Genomic DNA, 25,649 nt, shown 5'->3' on the forward strand with positions numbered 1-25,649 from the left:
AGCAACTTAAAAAAAAAAAAACCTTCTTTACATGAAAACTTTGTAAAGTTACCTAGAACAAAGAATTGCAAAAAGTCGACTAGAAACAGATGGTAGCTAATCTATAAGTTGTTCCTAGAAGAATTCGTTTTTTTCGGCACATGACAATGTATAGACGTTTTTCTTCTTTTACCTTGGATACATAAGTCATCTTTCTTTAACTGCAATTTAATGTCACTAGTTTTTCACTTAAATTCTTCACTTACTGTAAATCTGGCACCTTCAATAGAGCCAAAGAAACACCAGAATACGCACAAGAACACTAGTACCCGAGAGAGAGGATTATTGCATTACAGCTGAAGGTTTCACATTAAAAGGTGCAGATCGTGTTTTCTTAAATGTTACCTGACACCATTTTTAACGAACCCAAACAAATCTCGCACCTTCATTAGCAGGCTAGTTTATGTCCAGAAGAGGTCATTTATGACATTGTGTTGGTCTGACTAAAATACATGTTAGTCTGGTTGAACTTCTCAAAGTCGAACTAGCGCATTCAGACAATTAGCATCGGAGTCGAGCTACTCCTGAATGTTTAAGTCAATTGCCAGCCTAGGTGCTATGTGCATAGTCCATAGTTTCTGCCCCAGGCTTTGACACAGAAAGTCGAACAAAATGCATAAGAGACGAAGAAGAGACCGCTAGCAATATGGTGCATTTCATTTATACAAAGAGTAAAATGTACAGCAATGTAACCATTTAAAAATTCACCGTTCGACATGCTCCCAGTTTGCGGCTAACTAACTTGTTTGTCGATTGTTTAGATCGGTGACATAATAGATCCACTGTCGATAAAATGTTAACAAGCTGAAAGGGGGCGTATTGCCACCTACCGTAGCGGAGTCAGACATACTTTGGCCAATAAATTGATTCCCGTGCTGTGTTTATATAAGACAAGAACAGTAGTCCAATTAAATGGCCTAGTCGAACTGTATACTTTACCTTTATGAAAAAAACCCCTGACACACACACACACACACACACACACACACACACAGGGTAAAACAGGTTTTAATTATATCACTGTAAAAGTGAATTACCTCAAGCTATATGTGGGCGTGTGCACACACACACACACACAAACACACACACATAAAAGTTTGACTTAACGGTGCATTTATACATACTGACTGAGAGTCAAAACAATCATCAGACAAAACAATCGATCATCAAAGACAAGCCAGTCAATCAGGACAAAGAACATCACATTGCTTATTGATTTCCAAATCTCCTCTCTCACACTAGCATTTTAAGCTAGGCGTGTGTGTGTATTAGGGTGTGGCTTTAGAACTGAAGAAAGGTGCCATTTTTATGTTTGAAACAATGCTAATTTTAAGTACCTGCACCTTTAAAAGCGAAATCATTTGGCTCGTAATCCAGACACGCAGCCTCATCTAACCTCGTACTCCCGTGTCTCCCTGCCTCTTTACTCTCCCCTACATATAAACACACTCACGTTCTGGTATCAGGACTGTCCTTTCTCTTATAAAACTTTTTCTACTTTCTGTGTGTGTGTGTGTGTGTGTGTGTGTGTGCTCACATGTAGCTTGCGGTAATTTACTTTTACAAGGATATAATTAAAACCTGAGCACATGGTGTGACCCTGTGTTTGTGTGTGTGTGTGTGTGTGTGTTTGTTGGATTGTTATCAGTGTGATCTTTGTACCAAAAACGCCCCTTAGGTACACAAAGTGAATTCGTCTGTTTCGTGAATGGACTGCCTTGTTAGCGTTTGTCAATGGATTGGAGGAGTTTGTGTGTGTGTGTGTGTGTGTGATTATGAGTGGTGAATTTTATTTTGTATGTAGGAGTGAGGCTTTTTAAAGTTAAAGTAACCAAAATAACTTAGTTATTAAATTTTAGCATTTTAGTTTGTTGCTGAAAATTAATAAAAGATATGCTTTTTAATTTCCAAGGATGTTGTTTGTAAGTAAACAATATTGTAAAATAGCAAGCAAAGCCCAAAGAAATTATATTCTGAGAGGCATAAAATCTGAGAGGCGGGGCTTAGGAGGGACGACAATCAAATTACACACTTTTGTTAGGTAAATTAGCTAAATTAGTCCTCTGGTGTGAAACTAAAGAAGCAAACTTTAGACTCCCAAAGTGTCCATTTCATTTTTTTTTCCTTAGATAAACAAAGTGCAGGTGCATGCCTCTGCCCTTTATAAGTATAATTATGTTCAAATATTATTTCACTGTAGGAATGTTAAATAGTGTCAGGATCGGGGTGTTTCTGAAGGACAAGTGAAAAGAAAGAAGTAAAGTAGAGAGAAAGAGAGAGAGAGAGGGGGAATAGAGGGGGGTGGAGGGGGATAGAAGTAGAGATGGAGAAGGAAGCTGGTGCTTGATTTGCATAAAGTATGGGGCACTGTGCCCACTGGAGGAGAAGGGTTGGCACTCGGCCCTGCAGACTGGCACAGGAGGAAAAAAATAATGAAAGAAAGACAGTGAGAGAGAGAGAGAGAGGGTGAGAGAGAGAGTATGTATGAGAGCGGCAATCTAAAGAGAGAAAGAGACAGAGAGAAGGAGAGACCGAAAGGGGAGGGAAAGACATAAAAAAAGCAAGATGTGGCAAATGTGCTTCATTAAAGTATGTTTTGTTGAGATGGAAGCATTTATTACTTCCTCAACTTCCTATTCGAATCTTCAGAGTTGACTGGCCAGCCATCTGATACGGATCGTACGCGTCGCACCGTTAGCTTTCCTGTACTTAATTTCATTGGCTGCGCATTGAGTCGATCAATCAATCCAGCATTGATGAGTTCACTTCATTAGGCTGCATGTGGTGCCCGGCTGCCGCTTTCACCATCACTGTGTAGGTGCCAGGGTGCCCACTGAACCTCCGGTGACCGGTTCAAGGCGCTAGGCCTCACTCTGCGCCTGCCTCGATAGTTCAAATTCAGTTCACGTGAGTTCATGCGAGCCAAAGTAAGTAGACCTAAAAACAATAAAACAAAGGTACAAATAAAAATATTGGTATTTTAGAAAGTTAAAGGTGATTTTTGGAGGATATTAGGAGAGTTTAGGTTCCACATAAGGGGTGTAAAAATGTGCGCAGTCAGGGACAACTTTAAGAAAAAAAAAATTACACAAATTCAGTTTTATTGTTTGTTTGACCAAAAGAAAAAGAGAAAACAGTGCAATTACTTAAATATTCTTTAATTCTTCATTATTACGTCCATATTTACCTTAACTGTTTTAAAACTTCTTGTGTTGCCTTTAAATCAATCAACAAGTTAAACTGGATATACTATAAGAACTTCATATTAAATGAATATATAGATGGATAATATTAAGCTGTGATTTTATCCATTGTGATAAAAAAAAAAAACATAAAAAAATTAAGGACCCTATATCTATGCTTCAATGACCCTAGGGTCTGTAGGTTGCATAAACCAGAAGGAACTGAATAATCCTTATCGACTGCAACATGTGAAATTGGTAGGAAAGAGTCTGGATCGCTTTTCTGCATCATAAAAACTTAAAATTCCCTTTGCATAGATAGGTGCTGCTGATAGATTATACAAAATCTTGGACAAAAACATAAACTACAAATGTACTGAATAGCGAAAGACATGTACTGTATAATTTGGCATTTTTAAGTGTATAGCATGTATATGGTTTTTTTATACTTTTTTTATCTCCTAAATTATCGTTGACTTACATTTAGACTTCCTCAGACATGTGTGTGTGTGTGTGTGTGTGTGTGTTTGGTTTATATTTAAAGTCTCTCTCTCTCTCTCTCTTTCACACACACACACACACACACACACACACAAAAATATTGCTTTATACTTACAAGATGGCGTCTCGGTGCTTGTATTCTCTTTAACCTTGTGAAACGGAGCTGTGATTTTTGGAACAATACACATTTTTCCCTAGGATTTATTTGCTTTGTGTATGTGTGTGTGTCTGAGACTAAGAGAGAGAGAGAGAGACGCTGCCTCAACAGTTAAAAATGGTTCCTGAAACCTTTAAACTTTTTACAAGTGTATCAAAAATAAGAAGTCATAAAATATAATTTAAATATATACAAGTTAATAGACAGCTGAAGCTCTATAGGGTCCCATGTGTATTTCTTAACAGAGGGACTCTTTTTTAAATATAGCCTAAAAATAATAATTACAGGCTAAACATGAAGGCTAATTAGCCTCTAAGTACTGTGCAAATATGATTAGACCCAATCAGTACTAATGAGGTACAGTTCCAGTAACTGAAACCTGCTGTCTTTCCCCAACCTTCAATAGACTACTGTTTTTGCTTGTTTTTTTATTTTCTTTTAATATCTATTGTATTACTAAGTTATTTGTAATAATCAGCGTAATCAGTATTTAATATTATTGGACAAAAACATGGACAATAATACTGCTGCGGACACACACTTCACTTCATTCCATACCTCACGTTCTACTCATTCACCTGCTTAAATGTGTAAATTAACCGTCCTTTTCAACGAATATGTTTACTTTATACATTTTATATAATTCTTTTTTTCTGTTGAAACTTTGTAAATTGTAAATTTGTACATTTACCCAATTTTTTTAATTTAAAATTTTACATTTCTCTCAGTTACGTTTTTACTTGCAGTGAAATCTTTCTGTCTTTTCTCAAGAAGCAAACAGACTAAAGTCGTTTTTATATAACTAAAAAAAGCCTTTTATCTGTATTGTGTACCATATTGTGTAGTTCAATAGACAAAAAAATTTAATTTAATTAAAAAGTAAAAATCCACACATCTTTGACTGTAGGATTAAAACTGTGCACAAAAATGTGTGTGCACCTGTGCTGTGTTTTTTAAGGTCTAGATTTTATTTTTATTTATTAAGCCTTTTATTTATTAAGACTATATTTTTTGCTCCGTTTAATCGAATTTGGGGTAAAAGAGAATAAAAGACACAATAGTGGATGTTTAATGATTTGCTCTGTAAGATAAAACTGGGCAGATGAACCACTTCAGGCGCGTTTATTGCCATACGGGCTTTTTTTTTTTTTTTTTTACGAGAGCATGCTGTCGGATATTTCATACGCTTTTAAAATAGTTATTTATATGTTTACGATGATTTGTGCCTGTGTGTCGCATCATATAAAAAAAAATGTGTTATGATTCATAAATATGGTATTATATGTGTATATTAGGGTTGTTATATGTTAATAGTTGTGTTTTTGAATGTGTGAAATATATTGCAGATATTTTAAACAACTTGATAGAAATTATTACATTTTGAATTAGTTGTATTTTCATTAATTTTCACTAGTAAACAGCTTAATTTTTTTAGGTTCAAGTTGTCTTATTCATTTTATTATTAATCTAATAGATAAATATAAGCACCAATATATATATATATATATATATATATATATATATATATATGTGTGTGTGTGTGTGTGTTTTTCCCCTCTTTTAAAATGAGTTTGTGACGAAAAATAGCTGTTTTATTGCCATAAATGAATTAGGAATAAATCTAGCCTCCAGCTAAATCCGCGCGCTGCTGTGGAAGTGGCCGCGCGCGTGCTCTGCACGCTCGTGCGGGTCACCTCGCGCTCCACTGATCCGTTGTTCTGTTAGACGAGTTGAAATTTCCTCTCACTAAAAATTCAAATAATAACCATAATACGTCTCATTACTTCTTTAAACTGGCCAAGCAAGTGTGTTTTTCTGTCAGTTAGTGTCTTCTAGTCACTCGTCGCAGAGATGTCGCTCTGGCTGTGGCACGGCGTGTGGGTGAGTTTGTTTGTGTGTGTGTGTGTGTGTGGTAGCCAGTTAGCTTCTGAGGTAACGGACAAAAATACAGGGATATTGGCGGGGATTCAGCTGTGTTTAATGTTTTCAACGCAGAGCGAAAGATATGAGCTTATCCAGACTTCCAGGCCTCTGTTTTTTTTTATTATGAACCCATTTCAGTCATTTATATAATTGCTTTAATTAAGGGCATCGTTATTGAGCACAGCCGTTACAAACTGACCGTTATTTAAAAAAAATATTAAATTAACGGTCAAAACGGCTGAACGGTGTGTAGACTTCAGCTTAAATACACTAACGTTATTAATCAATTTTGCCCATTGAAAGGTGTATAAATGGTGATTAATGCCTTTACAATTCATGTAAAACATTTTATTTCGTAAAAAAATAACTTTTTCAGAGAAAATAAAATCACTTCTGAATCCCAAAAGATAATCTTAATATTATTAAACTTACTATTATTAAACTAACAAATACACGTTAAATACACGTTAGTAACATGTATTTAGTAACGCTAGTAACGTGTATTTAGTTAAGAGGATAAATATATATATATATATATATATATATATATATAGAATATATTTTCATGGGTGTCTGATTACCTAGAGAATTCTAAGGTGTCAGATTTGTAGTCAGAAAATAATCACAGAAACTAAGAAGGAGCTAAATATGATATATGATTATCCAGTCTGTAAAGAATGAAGATTTATAAATTCGTTGTAGTGAAAATGCACAGATACTGTGTAGATCCCTAGTTTTGTGCCACCGAGCTACCATCATCATTATTTCTGGTAAAAGAAACCACACACACACACACACACACACACACACACACATTTGTCTTGCATTAATTCAACACCAACACCCTAGTCCAACAACAACCAAAACCTCAGTAATCAAAAAAATCTTTATAAAAAGCAGCTTTCCTAATGGTGACCAGACAATACAACAAAGACAACACTGTCAGATGTTCCTGTTCTTGACGGGCATTTAGTCTAAAAACATGCCCACACAGACATGCACGCACTCACACACACTGAGTTCATCATACTGACAGTTTTTATTTTCCTTATCTTGTTTTGTCTCTCTCAACAACCTCCTCCAACAACCGGTGGCACTTTGTAGAGTAATAAAATTGAAATAACACACACCTTTGTGTTTAAATGTAAAAAATACACAAGTGTACGTGGGTGGTACATTGGTGGCTCTTATGCATATTTTCTTACACTTTTCCTCAAACTCATTTACATAATTTTTTCATTCTGTAAAGATGCTTTGTGAAAATGAGCTTTGTTAAAAGCGTTACATCAAACAACACTAAATGGAATTGAATTGAATTATACTCTTGGATGTCCCAGTGACGATATTGCACATTTAAATTATGTTGATAACCAAAGTTGTGTTACAATATTCTTTAAACAGATTATGTTGCACTATTAGACCTAAGATTTATTGCTGCGTTTAGTGTAATATAATTGATTAAATATTATATATTATCAGCATATGATATAGTACAAATTCATACCAGTAAGTTGAACTTATTTAATTTAGAAATATATATTCAGAAAAGCTTTTAAAATCCTTTTATTTCTGCTCTAACAATACTGACAGAAATGTTTTTATGTTATATAAATTTTATTTCAGACCTTTTTTTTTACAACATACTTTTTTGAGAACTGTTCTGAAAAGTTCTGCTGATTTTGTTATATTAAAGATGTTTTTTTTTTTTTTACATTTTTTAAATAATAATAATGTTCTTTGGAGCAAGCTTTAACAAGCTGTGCTTTCATTTAATTACTGAATTGGAAAATTAATTACTGCTAGATAAGCTGGTAGTATCTGGTTTCAGAAATTAGATCACTAATGATAAAAGTTCTGATTATTATAATGGTTTAATTTATTATTTTAATTTATTCATTATGATGGTTTGAAATTTTTTAGATTTTTTTTCTCTTTTTTAACTAGAAAAAAAGACGTTAAATGACGGCACCCTGATACCACAGCATATGCTGCTTAAACTCGTTGTGGGGGATTTAAGACTTACGATGGCAATTTGTGCAGTTTTGTAAAGCCGATTATCAGGTCAATGATGATTAAGATTTGTGTTTTTATTTGTACTCAGGTGATCGCTTTGACAAAAAAAAATGGGCAGTGGAATTTTTTAAGCACGATTTTAAAAAACAAAACAAAATTAAAAATATAAATCAATGGAAAGCTAGACCCTGAGAAAGCATTTGCAATAGTTAGAGTATAATCCCATCACGTACAAGACTTTGTCTTGAACTACTCATACGTGTAACTCGTTTTTTGTGATTCTTGTAATGAGACTTGCATGCATGTGGCCAAACCACCAACTTGTATTTGGACCCTAAGTACAATTTATCTAGAAGAAACATACCCATACATTGTTTTTGTGTGTTTTATTTTTCTTTTGGTAAATACACTAACCATCACGCAGACCTTCGTGTCTGTATTTGTTGTGTGTGGAGTGAGTGTGAACATAGTGGTGTTGGTGAAGAGTATTTGTCTGTGTGTCTCCCTGCTCCTTTGTTTGTGTGGTGGGTCTGAAGGCAGCTGCTGGTTTGGAGGGTCTGTAGGGATTTCAGCCCTGTGTGTTCACACACTGTTCCCATGCCAAGGCTTGTAGAAAAACAGAGAGAGAGAGAGAGAGAGAGAGAATAGAGGGGGATTGAGCAAGGGATGGAGAAAGGAAGTGATATGGAGATGGATGAACCCGGTTAGCAAGAAGCAGACTGGCATAGAAGGATAAGATTAAGGAGTGAGGGCACAGGGAAAGTGTGTTCAGTGACGGATATGGATATAAGGAACAAAAGGGCGGGGCTAGAATACAGCAAAAGCGCCTGATTGGTCCATGCGAAATTAATGATTTTTGGACACGGAACTTGTTAATTTGGCAAAAGTAAAGAGCCGTCCCACTGACCGATTCGCATACTACGCTCGCTTCCTCTCTCTCTGTTGCTATCTATCTTTCCCTCCCTCCTTCCATCTCTCTCTCTCTTTCTCTCTCTCTCTCTCTCTCTCTCTCTCTCTCTCTATCTTACTCCCTCTCCCCCCTCTCTCCCACCCATTCAGGCCTCGAAGCGTGCGTATTGGTTGAGCATATTGGGAGACTCTGTGCCAAATAGGTGGGTTCAGCCCGGTGCTGGCACACTTTTGGGGCGATGGTTAGGAAAAGAACGTAGAGAGAGAGCTAGTCGGAGAGAAAAAAAAGGGAGAAAGGGAAGCATCGGTCAGGTTTGCCAGCCGCTCTCTCGCACACTCTTCCAACAGCGATTCGGTTCTCTGTTGTGTTTTTTTTTTTCTTGGTCTTCATTTGCTTTCTTGCTACCCCCCTTCTTGCTTGCTGTCGTTCTCTCGTTCCTCTCTCTCTCTCTCTCTTTTAATATCCTTGAATACAGAGCATACAGATCTGAACAGACGTCACTTGCCACTTTGCCAAACGATTTTTCTTATCTAATACTTTTTTTATGATTATATTCCTTACTCTTTTCATAACCTTTTTGCACACAGTCTTTTCTGTCTCTTACAACATACAGTAATTTTTCTCAACTTTTTTTTCCTTTTGCAGTTTTTCAAATTTTTGCCACTTAACCTTTTCTAACATGTTAATTTAAGGCAAATTTAACTTTGCATTATTTTTTAGTTAAATTTATTTTCTCTGTTAAAGTAAGTTTTTAGAAAATGTATTTTTCTATTTTTCCGGTTAGCGAAAATTAGGACATGCAGTATTGACTAAAGCAAGGAGAGGACCAGCTTTTTTTTTGTGTTTGTTTGTTTTCCGCTGAAGTTTATGATGAAAGTGCAAAATGGTAACTACCAAAATCTTCTGCTTTTTTTGTGTTGCATGCGTTTGTTTTGGTGATTGTGCAGTGTTGTGACTGTAGTCTGTTGCACAGAGAAAAAAATATTATAAGATGGGTAAAAATAATTAGTATTTAAATGATTAGGTGATTTTTAATTTTAAACATCTGGGATTGATCGGCATTTCGGTGTAAACGCTAGACAATCAGGACCATAACATTTTAATTTGTTTATATACTTTTAATCATATTTACATGTAAGTTCATTTATGAAATCAATTAAAATTAAGAACACATAGTTCAATGTTTTATATAGATTTTTGAGTAATTGAACATAGAGAATAAAATGCAGAATAAAAAAATAAGCTCATATTAAAGCTGTGTTTTCTGTCATGTATAAATAAGCTTAAATACCTGGCATCTTTTGTTATCTATAAATCATGTAAATATTTTATCTTCAAAAAATTGTAATGTTATTTAAATCAGATAGCTGTGTTTTTTTATTATTATTTTTTTTATAAATAGAAATTGTATAAAATTTTCAGAGTCTATTTACACAAAAAAAAATTTGAATATTTTTTTCAGAAAATCTAGAATGCTATTTAGTATTTTGAGATCAGGGCAACTGTTAATTATATGTATATGTGTGTGTGTGTGTGTGTGTGTGTGTTTTGCTTAGCTTAGCCCAGTGTCTCTCTCGCCCACACACACATACACACTCACACACGCAGGCTCAGCTCTCTTTCGCAGCCCGTTCTTCTTCCAAGCCGCGCTTTCATCCTCTCTTCCTCTCCCCTTCGTCTTCCATGCAGCACGATGTTAACGCCATCTCCCCCTCTCGCATTCTGTTCCCTTCTCCCCCTGTTCCCCGCTCCTTCTCCTCCTCCTCCTCCATCCAGGATGAGTTCCACCCGTTCATCGAAGCGCTCCTGCCACACGTGCGCGCCTTCTCCTACACCTGGTTTAACCTGCAGGCACGCAAGCGCAAGTACTTTAAGAAGCACGAGAAGCGCATGTCCAAGGACGAGGAGCGCGCCGTGAAGGACGAGCTGCTGGGCGAGAAGCCTGAGATCAAGCAGAAGTGGGCATCGCGCCTCCTCGCCAAGCTGCGCAAGGACATCCGGCCCGAGTTTCGTGAAGACTTCGTGCTCAGCGTGACGGGCAAGAAGCCGCCGTGCTGCGTGCTCTCCAACCCGGACCAGAAGGGCAAGATGAGGCGCATCGACTGCCTGAGGCAAGCCGACAAGGTGTGGAGGCTCGACCTGGTCATGGTGATCCTGTTTAAAGGCAGCCCGCTGGAGAGCACAGACGGAGAGCGGCTTGTCAAATCGCCACAGTGCTCCAACCACAGCCTGTGCGTGCAGCCGCACCACATCGGCGTCTCGGTCAAGGAACTCGACCTCTACCTGGCCTACTTCGTCCACTCGCCAGGTCAGTGCAGAACACACACACATACACACACACACACAACAAGGAGAAGGTTTTCTTTTTTCTCACGCTCTCTCCACAACTCCAGGCCAAAACTCAGAAACCATGACTGCTGACTCGATTTTCTGGAAGAGATTTATGTGTTAACAAAACCAAACACATAAGACAACAGTCTAATCAGTTCTACAACAGATATATCACTAATATCGTACATTCACATACGTTTGCCAATATTCAGTGATTACGTTTGATTACTGTAAAAGTATTTATGTTTAGATTACAGTATTTATGTCATTTTATGTTATTTTAAAGCTATTCATTAAAAAAAAAACTATTAAATAAACTCAGAGATCACATCAAATAAAGCGGATCACATTTACATTACATTACATTACAGACTTTCTCCTGCACCTTAAATTGAGAACCTGAGTATATAATGTATGATCTAGTTTATATTTTAAAGGTAAAAAAAAGAAGAAATTACCCGAATTAACTTTAATTATTGTTGCTTTGAATGTTTTTACATTTACATAGTCACATTTACATACATTTCAGAAACATTTCAGAAATATACAAATAAAACAGAAAACACACACATACACCCAAAAAATACATACTGTAGCACACACATTTAAATGTCCTAATGAAATCATGTATACCCAAGAGCTTTATTTCATCCTTTAGTTAAAACGTATAAAAATACTGCAAGGTCACTTAAACAGAAAGAGTCTCGACATGAGTTTAATCGTAGCTTTGTAAATACAGAGCTTTTTTTATGTTAATTTTTTTATCTGACCTTATACAACCAGTTTGTCAATGAGGTTTTAAAATGATGTAGTGTGTGTGTGTGTGAGAGAGAGAGAGAGAGAGAGAGAGAGTGTATTCTGTTGTCATTGGCGTAATACCGCTCGCTATGTTGTATGTAGTAAGTGGCCAGTCTCCCAGTCACAGCCCGCTGTCTCACTGGCAAGTGTATTTTAGAATTCTGTGTGTGTGTGTGTGTGTGTGTGTGTGTGTGTTTGAGCATCAGTGTGGTGCGCACTCAATTATTCACTGCCAAATATCACCGCTCATGTTCACCACCTTGGATACAGTGTCGTGGGTGTTTTTTTTTTTTTTTGTGTGTGTGTGTGTGTGTTTGTGTGTGTGTTAGGTCTGTCTGTGCGTGTGGTTGTGTGTTTAAGTGTGTGGATTTTTGCTTAAATCAACTTTTCTATCACAACAGACAGGTTTATTTAAAGTGTTCGTCCATCGTAGATGATTTCATTATAACTCATCTTCTTAATGAAAAGCACTCCAAGATCTCCTTTATTATTAATGAAATGTGTCCCTTTTTCACCTCTGCTACACAACTACATTAACACAACAGTTGTTTGACTTGTGACGGACATATAACGTCCACTGTGATGTCATATACGCTAAGGTACAGAAAATTATTTAAAAATATGGTTTATATATGAGCGAGCACTATAGTGGAATTTCTTATAAATATTACATAATGACATTTTTCTCTATTCATTAAACCTGTCCACTTATTGTTTTGATTTGGAAATAAGTTAAAAAAAAATAGCCATCATAAAATCATGGACAGACTTATTCTTGGGCCTCCTATGTTTTTCTTAAGAAAGTTTTAGAGTTATTTTTTTAAGGTTGCCATCCAAAAATATTTCATAAAGAAATAAAATCGATTCATCAATCTGAACAGATGATAGGGTATGGAGAAATGGAGACATGATACTACGATACCACTTATTTTTGTTCTGATACCGCTACTGAAGATACTTGATATAAATAACCATCTTTTGAACATACTGTATGTATTTACTTTACTACCAAGCATTCGAAAAAAAAATACATAAATAGCAAATATAATACAAGACTGAGTCTTTTAGATAGCCCCAGACACGTTTTGTTTTTAGAGCGTTCACAGTGAACAAAAACTAGATAATATATTTGAAAAAATTGATCATGATACAGACTTTTGGAATTACCAACCACCCAATTTTTTTTTCTGTTTTTAATTTGAGTTGTTTACATTAAAAAAAATTCAGTCCTAAAGGGAAAAAAAAAAAAATATATATATATATATATATATATTTAGTCTGTTTTTTTTTAGATGGAAATATTTATAATTGTAAAGGGAAAAAAATTCCCGTATTTTTTTTTTACTAGTATCACACTGTTGATGTTGCTCAATAATTCCTGAAACTGATGATATTACGCGATAATGCTCCATACTGCTCAGTATTGTTTGATAATGCTCAATAATGTTTGACACGGCTTAATGCTGCTTAAAAATTCGTGATGCTACTCCTTATTGCTAGATATTGCTTTATGCTGCTTGTTAATACATGATATTATTATTATTATTTCTCAGTAAAGCCTGATAATCCTCAACAATGCTGGATTTTGTTTTTGGGGCTCTTGAAATCGCTCCATACTCCGTCATTTGTATAAAAACCAACAGATGTTACGCTGGGGTTTATTGTTCTTGCCCCACAAAAAGGATAATATTGTGAGAGTTACAACTTTGGTCATTATTGTAATAGAAATATTTACGAGTGTCGTGTGTAACACACAGTAAACTCAAGGCTGACCTCAGTACTGTAGAGGATTAACACTGCTACTGGATTTCATTTAAAGTTTACCAGCATGTCTGCCATTCTTCCTCTCTCTCACACCCACACACACACACCACGTTTGTACCCGGCAGGGCTGGCCAGCGTGCTGCCCGTTCACAATGTTAGCCCTCGCGGCGCTCTGTTATCTTATCGCTGCTAATCCAGTGTGTCCCTGCTGCTTTTATCGGCCTCCAAATAGCCGCGGCTCAGCCCGACACCCCGCGGGAAGCCATGCGGGAATCCAGAACCGCCGCTGGCACGCTGTGCCAACACACATCCCTGACACACACACACACTCACACACAGGCTGTATTTCTAGGCCTTCTTCTGTTTACGTCTGTGTGGCTTTGATTATTTATTAAATAAACTCCTCATAGATGATTTTATGTCTTTGTCAATGTTTGCCCTCTGAGGAGCTAAATCTAATTTAACGTTCCTTTTCGTATGCGGCTTTGTTTAATCCACGTGGTTCGTTTATTCAGTGACCTCGCCGCATGAACGTCGTAAAGAAAAAGAAAACAGCAGCGGGTTTATTGTTTGTTTTTTTTTGTCCTCCGTGTGTGTTTTTTTCATGCAGCAAGTTGGTTACTTTTATTTGTTTTTCTGGCTCAGCTCTTTGTCCTTGTGATTATTGCTTTTGTAAACATTTTGTTTAGCATCGCTAAATGCTGCCTTCATTGTCAGTCTCGCGTAGTGAGCGCTCCTTTTGTGTGCCAGAGAGAGAGCGTCAGGGAAAGAGAGAGAGCGTCAGGGAGCTGCGAGTACAATAGTTCGTGTTGGCACAACCTCAGGGCCATTGGTGTGGGAAGATGCTTTTTACTTTTTTGTGCGGGCGTGTGTGTGTGTTGTGTCATGCCATAAGCAAACAGGCTCAGCCATGTTCCTCACTTTAATACTGAACTCTTCCTTCCTGGCACAAACACAAAGCCCTTAATGTAAGAGCGCCTGCGACAAGGTGTTACAGATAAGTGCGAGAACGAGTGTGTATGGTGAGGAAGAACGTGCGCAACCGAGTAGGCCGACCGTGGCCGTGTCTCCTGCGAAACACTTGCAGATTTTTCTCTGATACGTCAGTCACCGGGACATTTTAGCTAGTTCTAAACATACTTTTAACTTCTGCTTTATAAGCCATATGTCAATATTACTGGAGCAAAATGATTTATAAGACCGTGTCATCACAGTTTTTTTCTTCATCACACTCATTCAGCCATGATAGGTTGTGGGACTGCACGTGTTAATGATCATGAATCGAGAAATCAGAAGTCAAATGACGTTTAAAGTTTCCCTCATCATCATCTTCTGATTTAAAGTGAGTAGTTCTATAGTAGTGTAACAACTTAAACAGTTACGGTTAGCGCTAGCGCCTCGTACTATAGCAAATCGCGGGTAATAAGGTTTTATGTGATCTGTAAACATGAATCCGGCTTCGCAGACGTCTTCACCAGCTTATTAGTGCTTCAGTTCAGTAAACAGACTCGTTTGCATACAAGAGGCACCTGTGGGATCGTTAAACAGATCATGGCGGGACGTACTAGCCGTGCCACGCTTGCACCCCATCTTTTCCCAAAGCGATAATGAAACCTTCATGAGGGGTTTTACTTAAGCAGTTCATAGTCACATTTCTCTCTCTCACTCTCTCTCTTATGAGAGATACAGTGATGAATAAAAAAATAATCTTTATATGTAAACTTTTCCAGTTCCGAATTCCAAGTTTGTTACGTGATACTGATATTTAATCCATTTTCTTTTTCTCTGTCAGAATTAGCTTGTTACTGATCCTGAGAGTGCTTCCATTCATTGCTAGAGACAGCTCGGGTCCGATACCCACACAAACAAAAAATAATAATACAAATTTATTTCATTGTGATTCTGCACAAAACTTTTGGAGCTCCAATACAATTTTATTTTTTTGTCATGATTTTTAAACAACAGACATTTTCACTAAGCCGGTTTACAGGACTATAATTACAGATATAAATATAATTGTACACATTTATAGCTTTATCAATTTGTCATCAGTTTTTTACTATAATATATTTTTATATACAATGTTTTACTATAATTTTTTTTTTCTGTATTTGCGGTGTGACTGTCTTTTGTCTGAAAAGCTGCTGTAGGTCTTGTTAAGTGATGAGTTTTAAGGAAATTGTAGTGAATATGGAGTTGATAATTGAATTACTGAAAAACTTTAATTGAACACACTATTATTGCAGTTTTGTTTAATTGTGGCCTTACGTTATTACTGTAAAATGCTGGATTAAAACCCGTTTTGTATATAAAACTAAATCCACGTCTGGCAGATGACAAAGCTTTTATTTAAAAGTTCTACCTATGGGATTTTGATTTTATGGTCTTAGCGACATTCATGGAAGCTCGTCATATTTTTATTTAAAAAAACCTGGAAAACAGGTTAAGTAGCTTAAACGTTGCTTATATTTGTTTAGCTTCAGGTTTTTATGCCTCATGCTGCCGTGCTGTTAGAGTTCAGTATTTTCGTGGTAAACGTGCTGCAGAGGAAATTTGAAGTCGCACTCTTTAGAAGGTGTGAAATATGTGGCTTCGGCCATTTTAGGCTTTTTCTCCTCCTCCTCCTCGTCTCGGAGAACGTCCCGAACCGTGCCAAAACCGGAATTTGGAACAAAAACCCAAGCCAGTAGGGAGAGAGAGGGTAAAAAAAAAAGAAGAAAGAACCAGACTTAGCGAAGGAGTTAAAAATGAAAAAAAATAATAATAATAATTGTGCATAGGTTTTCTTTTTCCTTTGGAGCATTTTTTGTTAATTATAATTATGATTTGTGGTTTTAGAAAGGACAGAGAAATAGCAGCACTGTGTGTCAGTGTGTGTGTGTGTGTGTGTGTGTGTGTGTGTGAGAGAAAGAGAGAGAGAGAGAGAGAGAGAGAGAAAGATGACTGAGTGTTGAAGCTTTGTTAGTCACTCTCCGCTAGACATGGCAAAATAGCCAGGACAGATCACTCACACACACACATACACACACACAGAATGACATCATGTCACAGTTAAAATTTTATTTCAGCACCTCACTGTAGGCAGATCAGCGCTCTCGCAAGATTAATGAAAAAATCATGTTTAGCTTTCAGAGACAGAGAGAGAGAAAAGCAAAACAAATCTCTAACTCTTCTCCAAGTCTCACGTCTCTGGCAGTGCAGTAAGCGTAGAGTCAGAGTGCTGCGTCCTGCTGGGGTTCAGATCAGCACACACACACACACACACACACACACACACACACACACACACACACACACACACACACAGTATTCACTCACCCATCCAAATCATTGAATTCAGGTGTTCCAATCACGTGTATAAAATCAAGCACCTACTGTAAATGTGCAGACGGCTTTTACACACATCTGTGGAAGAAGTTTTGCTCTCAGGAGCTTAGGGAATCCCAGCGTGGTACCGTGATAGGATGCCACCTGTGCAATAAGTCCAGTTGTGTTTACTGGACAATTACCTCGCTACTCAATATTCCACCGTCAACTGTTAGTGGTATTATAACAAAGTGGAAGTTATTGGGAACGCCAGCAACGAAATGTTAGGCCACGTAAAATCACAGAAAAGGGTTCAGGGGATATATAGTGCATAAAGGTCGGCAACCTTCTGCAGAGCCAATAGCTACAGATCTCCAAACTTTATGTGGCCTTAAGGTTAGTCTCTTTAGACTCAAGAACAGTGTGTAGAGAGCTTCATGGAGTGGATTTCTATGGCCGAGCGTCTGCATGCAAGCCTTACGTCACCAAAGCAACGGATACAGTGGTGCGAAGGTTGGGGAAGGGTGTTTGGGAGTTTGTGTGTGGAGGTGTGTGTGATCTGTTGAATGTGCTCTGGTTTATGCTAAGGCTAACTTGGATGTGGTTCTTGTGTGAATGTGCTGCTCTTGCTTTACATGCTGTGTGTAAAATAAAGTACTCCCAGCCATTGCATTGGGCAGCAAGTAAGCTCACTCGTCTTTCCAACATCCTTTCCGGCGGTAAAACGCTACAATATATACACTCCCGTTTAAAAGTTTGGGATCACTTTCTAATTCCATGGACGTTCCTGATTTTTATTTTTTTCCACATTAAAAAAAAAACAACAATACTGAAGGTGTTTATTCAAAATACACAATAATTCCATTTGAACAGTTGATATTGAGATGTATCTGCTACTTATGATCTGTAAATCCTTCATAACGGCTCTAATCTGAGGTGCTGGTTGTTAATTGGTGATTTCTCTAAATAAATTTTCCTCTGCAGCAGAGGTAACGTTTTGGTCTTGTTTTCCTGTAACGCTCTTTATGAGAGACAGTTTCATCATGGAGCTTAATGGGTTTTGCAAACACACTCTACACAATACTGTTCTTACAGGAACTTTTCCAGAACAGCTGTTCATTTACATGTACATTTAGGCATTTAGGAGAAGTTCTTATCCAGAGCGACTTGCAAAAAGTATTAGAGAGTGTGTTAAAGTATGAGTGTGTGTTAGAGTCAGTTACAGTTTTAAAGTGTGTCTTAGAGAGTGTGTTAAAGTATGAGAGTGTGTTAGAGTGTATGCTAAAGTATGAGTTTGTGTTAGAGTGTGTGCTAAAGTATGAGTGTGTGTTAGAGTGTGTGCTAAAGTATGAGTGTGTGTTAGAGTGTGTGCTAAGGTATACAGTAAGTGTGTGTTAGAGAGTGTACTAAAGTATAAGTGTGTTAGAGTCAGTTACAATTTTAAAGTGTGTGTTAGAGAGTGTACTGAAGTATGAGTGTGTGTTAAAGTGTATGGTAAGGTATGAGTGTGTGTTGGTTTGTATGCCAATGAGTTTGTGTTAGAATGTGTGCTAAGGTATGAGTGTGTGTTAAGAGAGTGTTCTAAAGTATGAGTGTGTGTTAAGAGTGTATGCTAAAGTATGAGTGTGTGTTAAAGTGGGTTACAGTCTTAGAGTGTGTCTTAGAGAGTGTATTAGAGTGTATGCTAAAGTATGAGTGTGTGTTAGAGTGAATTACAGTCTTAGCGTGTGTGTTAGAGAGTGTGTTAGAGTGTTAGAGTGTGTTATGGTTTTAGAGGCAGTGTTTTGAGCGTGTGCCGCGTGTGAGTTAAGCTCTGCACTCAGCAGGGTGTAGTGTGTGTGTGTGTGTGTGTACCACTGTACAAAGCAGATGCAGTGACTTAGCAGTGTGTGTGATGTAGCAGTGTGTGTAATGTAGCAGTGTGTGACGTAGCAGTGTGTGTGTGTGTGTGTGTGTGTGATTTAGCAGTGTGTGATGTAGCAGTGTGTGTGTGATGTGATGCATCAACCTCACGCCTGTCACACACCAGCACCAATAGTTTTTTTTTCTGTGTGATTGTTAGTGTGTTGGTAGATTTAGCTATTTCAGGAATACAGTATATGTTAATGAAGACAGCTATAGCACGAGATAAAAGAGACAGAGAGATAGACATACAGAGAGAGAGAGAGAGAGAGAGAGACGGGTACAGCCCAGTCTGCCATTTTTTTGGCACCGGTCTTAGTGAGCTGTGTGTAGAAGGTGCCAGAAGCTCTTCTCTGCCAACCTCTCTCCCTCTGATCCTCTCTCTCTCTTTCTGTCTCTCTGTCTCTCTCTTTCTCTCTCTCTCTTTCTCTCTCTCTGTCTCTCTCTCTTTCTCTCTCTCTGTCTCTCTCTCTCTCTCTCTCTTCCCTCCCATTAAATCCCAGTGTCTCAGAGCACTCGATCCCAGCCCTAACCCGCCCCCCTCACTTCCAGCTTTTTTGACAATTAAATAACAAAGGACACAAGTGTAGTAAAATCTACTGTAAGTGTAACAAGGGAACCATTCCCAGTCTCTATCTCGTTCTCTCGCTGCATCTGTGTCCTGGTAATTTTTGGTTTTTATTTTTACACTTCTGTTAAATGTATGAAGAGCAGCAATATACCAGCTCGATGTCTCATTCCTTTCACGTCCCACTTCAGCGTTAATGTGACTCGACTCATTTACTTCAACTTCTCGACACATGCAGACTCAAACAGTTCCTCGATCCTTTATTCGTCCCACCAAAGAGGACCGAGTTCCATCCACGTCTCATCTCAGGGTCGTTCTTCTTCATTAGTGAAGCAAAAAGTCATTCAACCTCTTAATCTAACGTCTCTCAGCACAGCTCGGTTTATTGTTTCTCCTCACTCTTTTCCAGAGCTGCGCGACTTAATCAGTCAAGTCTTCTTTTGTTGCTCGATTAAATCTGAAAGTTTATCTACTTTTTGATTTATAGATTTTAAATGATTTAAGTAAACCTACGGTTTTTAAATGGTGTGAAACCCTTAAAAATGTAGTGCAGATTTTGCAGAAAATACAAACGGCTTTTACAAAGTATATGCAAAATATTCTAGTTTAGTTTTATAATTGCATCGCTTTGTATATCATTTTAAAAACAATAACCAAAACAAGTTTATTTTAGAAGATTTATTTTATTCAGAAAAGCCTATACTATGTAGTAAAGGAAGTGATTAGTCTTTATTTCTATAGATTGTGTTGTTTTATTGTTTTTTTTTTGTATTTTATATTATTATATTATTATTATTTTATTTTTAATATATGCTAGATACTATATATGTGTGGAGAAATTTCCTTTCTGTGTATTTTATTATTTAATTTTACAAATTTAGTCTACATTTGACATTTTGCACTTAGTTCAGCACATGGGACCTACGTGGTCGTGGACAGGTGCTATAGAAATACAATATATATAAAAATTGATTGATTGATTGATTGATTGATTAACAAGTTACACAGGATTTTAATGTTCATCAGCTAATATTAGTATTTGTTTATATTTTTTTAAATAAATATTTATCAGTTTTAAGTTTTGAGGATATCGCTTGACATTTTACAGTATGAGATCTGAAAGTCGTAAATTCAAAACCCAGAGCTGCCAAAGAGGGGAAGGGCGACCAACAATCAAAACCTCGTATTCACTTCACCAATCTTTGCGGATTTGGATTAGAAGCCTTGCTGCTGCATCTCATCTCCGAGCCAGTTTATCTACACCGACTTTTTCAAAGCGTCCAATAAAACATGCAAGTGGTATATATTTTCTAATACTTCTCCAGTGATCAACACAAGCCCAAAACTTTTTTTTTGTAGATTTAGATAAGACAGATAAGAAGAAATGGCATAGCCTTTAGTCTTTACAGTGAAACTCAACCGCCTAAGTCGGATTGGATTCTGACTTACCATAAGTTTAAATAAAAAGAAAAAAATAGATTTTTTTTTCTCCTCTCTCTCTGCTATGAACAGGGGGAGAAGGGGGGAAAGAACAAATGATGAGACGAGAGAGAAGCACAACAAATAAGCAGGATTGTTTTTCCTCGTGTGTGATGTGGATTGTTAAAGACAGTGTAAACATCAAAACTCACGTCGCGTCTGCTCTTGTTTATGGCTCTGCTCCGCGGTGCTAAATCTTTTGCAGATTTGTGCATGTTGGCCGATGTCAGCGGCTAATTAATTAAACCCAAATCAAGATCTTACACAATAGAAGAGCATTTGGAAAAAGGAAAAGAAAAGGGAAAACATTTGTACTGCTGTCTGGTGGGAGGGACATACTCTGTCTCTCACAAGTCAATCACAGGCGTCTGATAAAAACCAAAGTGAAACCTAAGGGAAATCAAATTTTATAGGTTAAACGACTAAGACAGGGTGGTTTGTATGAGAAGCATACAGTCAGTGGATAGAAGGAAACCCCTGTGTCTGTCACGGTGTCAACTAAAACAGTCTTACCGTATGTAACCTACAGCATTTTGTGATGGGAAAAAAAAATAAAGGAAAAGTTCAGGATGTTGGCACGATGAATCGTTTTTACACGTTACATTTTTTCATATCACCGTGTGGATAAATTAACTTCATTTGATTTTAGTGTGTTGAGTGAAGGCACTGACACTGGTACGAGTCAGAAGTGCAAGACAGGGAGGGAGGCGGCTCAATGGACATCACATCCAAAAAGAACAGCACGTTGTACAGCAACACAGCTAGTAAAATCACAGAGACGACACAATGCTACAGAATAAACCACAGATCGTTTATAACACTGTGAATAAACACCGTACTGGACAGTAACTCAGGCATTTTTTATTCTTTTGTTTTGTGTGAAATTGTTAGGAATAATACAGTTTATTACTATAATATTCACTATTTTATTTGTAATACACAAATAAAATTTAGTTTAAGTCAAACCAGGATGTGGTGACATTTTTTGTGAATAAAAGTGAAAAAAAAATTCCCTCCTCACCCGATCGACCGCTTGCATAAAGTTTACTGTTGTTTGGGACCCGACTTCTGGTTTCCATGACACCGCATGACGGTGTTCACGGTGACTATTCAGACGATAGTGCCAGCTTTACCGTGTGAGCGTGTGCTGCGCACGCACCAGTTTGCCAGTAAGACTCGGGTGCCAACTAGCTGCTAATGCCTCCAGTCGCACCTTCGCTTGGTGTTAAGTCAGTCGACGATGTGTACAAAGGGACAGATGAATCAAATCAAATCTCTCTCTTGTTTCTGTCATTTCAGTGTTTTTAATTTTAATAGCTGTTATCTTTCCTCAGGAAAGTCAGGTTTTACAGTCGCTTTAGAAAACTCACAGAAGTTTATTTAAAACTTTTTCATTGTTGTGTTGACACACTTGCTATAAAAGGGGGAAAAAAATCAAGTATATTCTTAGTGGCCCCGCCCCCTCTATACACACACACACACACACACACACAAACACAGAAGCCATTCCTCATCAGTGATTGGCTTTGATTTCGACTGGTGCCATGGCAACCGTGTGTCCCAGTAAACCTTGCTTGGGCAAAATCCAAGGTGCGGGAGGGCAGTGTCGGTCGGCATGGAGACAGCGCCCGTCTGGTGACATGGCCGCCACGCTCGGGAGAGGTGTCGGGAAGAATACGGCCCCAAGTATCACATGATATGTAGTGAAAAGAAGGATGGAGAGACTGTATATAGAGAGAGCTGGCAGGGTTTTGTTGATGTATGCAGCATGGCTCGGCGCCCAGATTCAACTCCTAGAGAGAGACAGAGAGACGGAGACAGAGAGAGAGGGAGACAGAGGGAGAGAGAGACAGAGGGAGAGAGAGACAGAGGGAGAGAGAGAGAAAGAGAGGGAGCACTATATAGTTAACTGTATATAAAATTGGTATTTTCAGTGTCATCTGAAATAAAATGTCTGATTCTATAATCACACACAAACACACACACACACACACACACACACACACACACACACACACACACACACACACGTTTACAGTCAGTCTCTTAAGCTCAGCCAAGCTGTACTAAAGTAAATGTCCACTCGAGGTAGCTTTATGCACAGAGTCATCATGTGTGTAGCATCTTTAATTTGTAAGAGAACTGTGTAGGAAAATGTGTTAATAAAAAACAACAACAGCAAAAAAAAAAAAAAAAACATCTCTGGTTAGCCACAACATTCTGTAAAAAGTCTCACAGGCTTTAAGCTTCCATGTGACATCATAAATAGCTTTAAATGAAAAGTACCAGAACTCCGAGGAACCAAAGTTCTCCCTGAACTGTTCCATGTGGTTAAAGTCAACCAGGATCGTGCATAGAGTAAGGTTTAGAAGCTGATTGTCTCATGGGTAAGTAACCGGTCCCAGGTATAACACGTGGTGTGCTGACAGTATACTGTATGACACACACACACACACACAGAACACACACACGTATCCGCAGGTTACAGCGGGTCAGCGAGGGCTATTTTTAAGACTTACTTGGAAAACACACAGATGTGTTCATACATAGTCTTTGTCTTGGCACAGAGGAAGTTATTACACTGAGAGAGAGGGAGACATAGAAAGAGACAGACAGACAGTTAGAGAAAAAGACACATGGCAAAAGAAGCAGGCTCAGAGGCAGGCAAATACTGTAGGAACAGTAAAAGAGACACTGAGTGAAAGAGGGAATGACAGAGACACAAAAGACACAAACAGAGTGATGGAAAGAGAAAGAAGTCTGAAAAAGAATGACGGAGTGATAGAGAGATTCAAGAGGGGGAGAGAAAGATCAAGAGAGCATGTGTGTGTGAGAGAGAGAGAGAGAGAGAGAGTGAGTGATAGAGATGCAAAGAGAAAGAGACATAGAGAGATTATTATTATTACTATTATTATTATTATTATTATGTAGATATATTTATATATGCTTTTTTAAATAAAGTTCACGAGAGTCACTGTATCTTTGACTAAATGTTTGTACTCTTTTATTAAATATTATGACTCTTTCTATACTATTCTGTTTTTTTACTCTCTACTCCTGATACTTTCTTGTGCCTTTATTTCTATGCATTGGCAATACGAATGTAAATATTTGTCATGGCAATAAAGCACCTTTAAATCTTGAATCTTGAGAGAGACACATTAAGAGAGACACAAAGAAAAAGAAAGAAAAAGACAGGGATATTGAAAGAGATGCAGCAAGAATAAGAGAAACACACACACACACACACACACACATATATATATATATATATATATATATATATATATATATATACTTATATATATTGTTGTTATATGTATATATACCCCCCCCCATCCACCGGAAAAAACACAGTTTCTTTTCCTGCTCCTCGTCAGCGTAGTATTTGTCTTGGGTTCGATCAGACCGCCTGATCCGTTCACACACACATGGAAGCCATCTGAACGGGGTTCAGTTTATTTGTGTTTCGTTAAATCCCCTGGTCGTCATTCGTCGCCTAAATAGAACCTCAAAACCTCAAACCTCTCCCCCAACCTCTCCGTCCCTCCGGCTACGGAACATCATGGGCGTAAAATTTTGCTTTAGCTTGCTTGCGTTAAATGTGGACGTCAGATGGACGATCGTCTCGACCGCAAAGGTCTTAACATTTTACATTTAATATCGTATAGAAGCTTATAAAAGTTGAGTTAAAGATAATCATGGCACAGAGCTGTCACCCAATCAGAGACGAGTATTTGTATTTGTATTTGTCCTTAATCACACTAGTGGAATAGGAATACTTTATACAGATTAATTGTTCTTTCACGACAGCGATGATGATGATGATGATGATGATGATGTCTATTTTAAAGCAGGACTACAAACCTGAGCGAAAGCTTACATTCTGTCAGCTTTGGCAGTCATGTAGATCCACCTGCCAACACACACACACACACACACACACACACACACACACATACACACACACACACACCTGGGCCTCATCGTTGCAGCACTGGTTTTCCCAGAGAGCCACAGTTGCAGAGGAAGTAGCCACGTTACCTGGATCACTGCTTGGCAACACTTGATGCCAGGAAATCCTGCCAGTTGTGCCAATCACACTGCGAACATAGTGTTATTATTGTTGTTGTTTTTATTGTCATCGCTGCCAAAAAGAGCGAGAAAAAGTGAGACTAGTGTTTTTATCTGTATAAACATTCCTCAGTAATTAGCTGCTTCTATACAACTCACTTTTTTTGGCTGAACAATGAGAAACGTGTGGAATGTAGAGAAATCAAAACACTTATTGTTTGTACGATCTACTGTTTGAAAATGCTCAGCCATTGTTTTAGTTGCAAACTCCATTCCTTGCAGATCCTGTAAGTGCTTTTATATCCATGTTTACATCAAAGAATTACTCAACAACTCACTCAACAACATCCAATACATCCAGAAACACAACCTAATCTCACTCAGTTTGCACTGTAGTCTTCATTAGCACACATGAAGTTTGGAAACTAAAATCGGATAAAATAATTGGATTTCGTAATGCGCTAATTGACAGAGTGCGTGTCAGTGTGAGGTTTAGACTATCACACACACACACACGCACACACACACACACACACACACACACACACACACACGCACACACACACAGGTGTGGCGGTGAAGAGTTTGATGTTTCTTCATAGATTTATGGATGTGCCTGGAGGGAGGTGTGTGTGTGTGTGTGTGTGTGTGTGTGTGTGTGTGTGTAAATACTGAGGTTACTTAAGGTATGCTTACGTTTCT

The 25,649-nt window shown here is 37.8% G+C and overlaps 1 protein-coding gene across 5 annotated transcripts in view; it reads left to right on the plus strand.

Moving 5' to 3' along the window:
- Nucleotides 1-25,649, plus strand: part of nfixa (nuclear factor I/Xa) — a 103,003-nt gene that overhangs the window by 21,438 nt on the left and 55,916 nt on the right. For 4 of the 5 annotated variants that reach the window (XM_053476619.1, XM_053476624.1, XM_053476621.1 and 1 more), the window contains exon 2: nt 10,502-11,033. In XM_053476619.1, coding sequence (XP_053332594.1) covers nt 10,502-11,033 — 532 coding nt within the window. Of the gene's footprint in view, nt 1-8,968; nt 9,032-9,509; nt 9,612-10,501; nt 11,034-25,649 lie in introns of those variants that run through there. The other variant, XM_053476623.1, reaches the window with a different exon arrangement.

Source organism: Clarias gariepinus, chromosome 18 (assembly GCF_024256425.1).
Source record: "Clarias gariepinus isolate MV-2021 ecotype Netherlands chromosome 18, CGAR_prim_01v2, whole genome shotgun sequence".
In the NCBI taxonomy this organism is placed as follows: Eukaryota; Metazoa; Chordata; class Actinopteri; order Siluriformes; family Clariidae; genus Clarias; species Clarias gariepinus.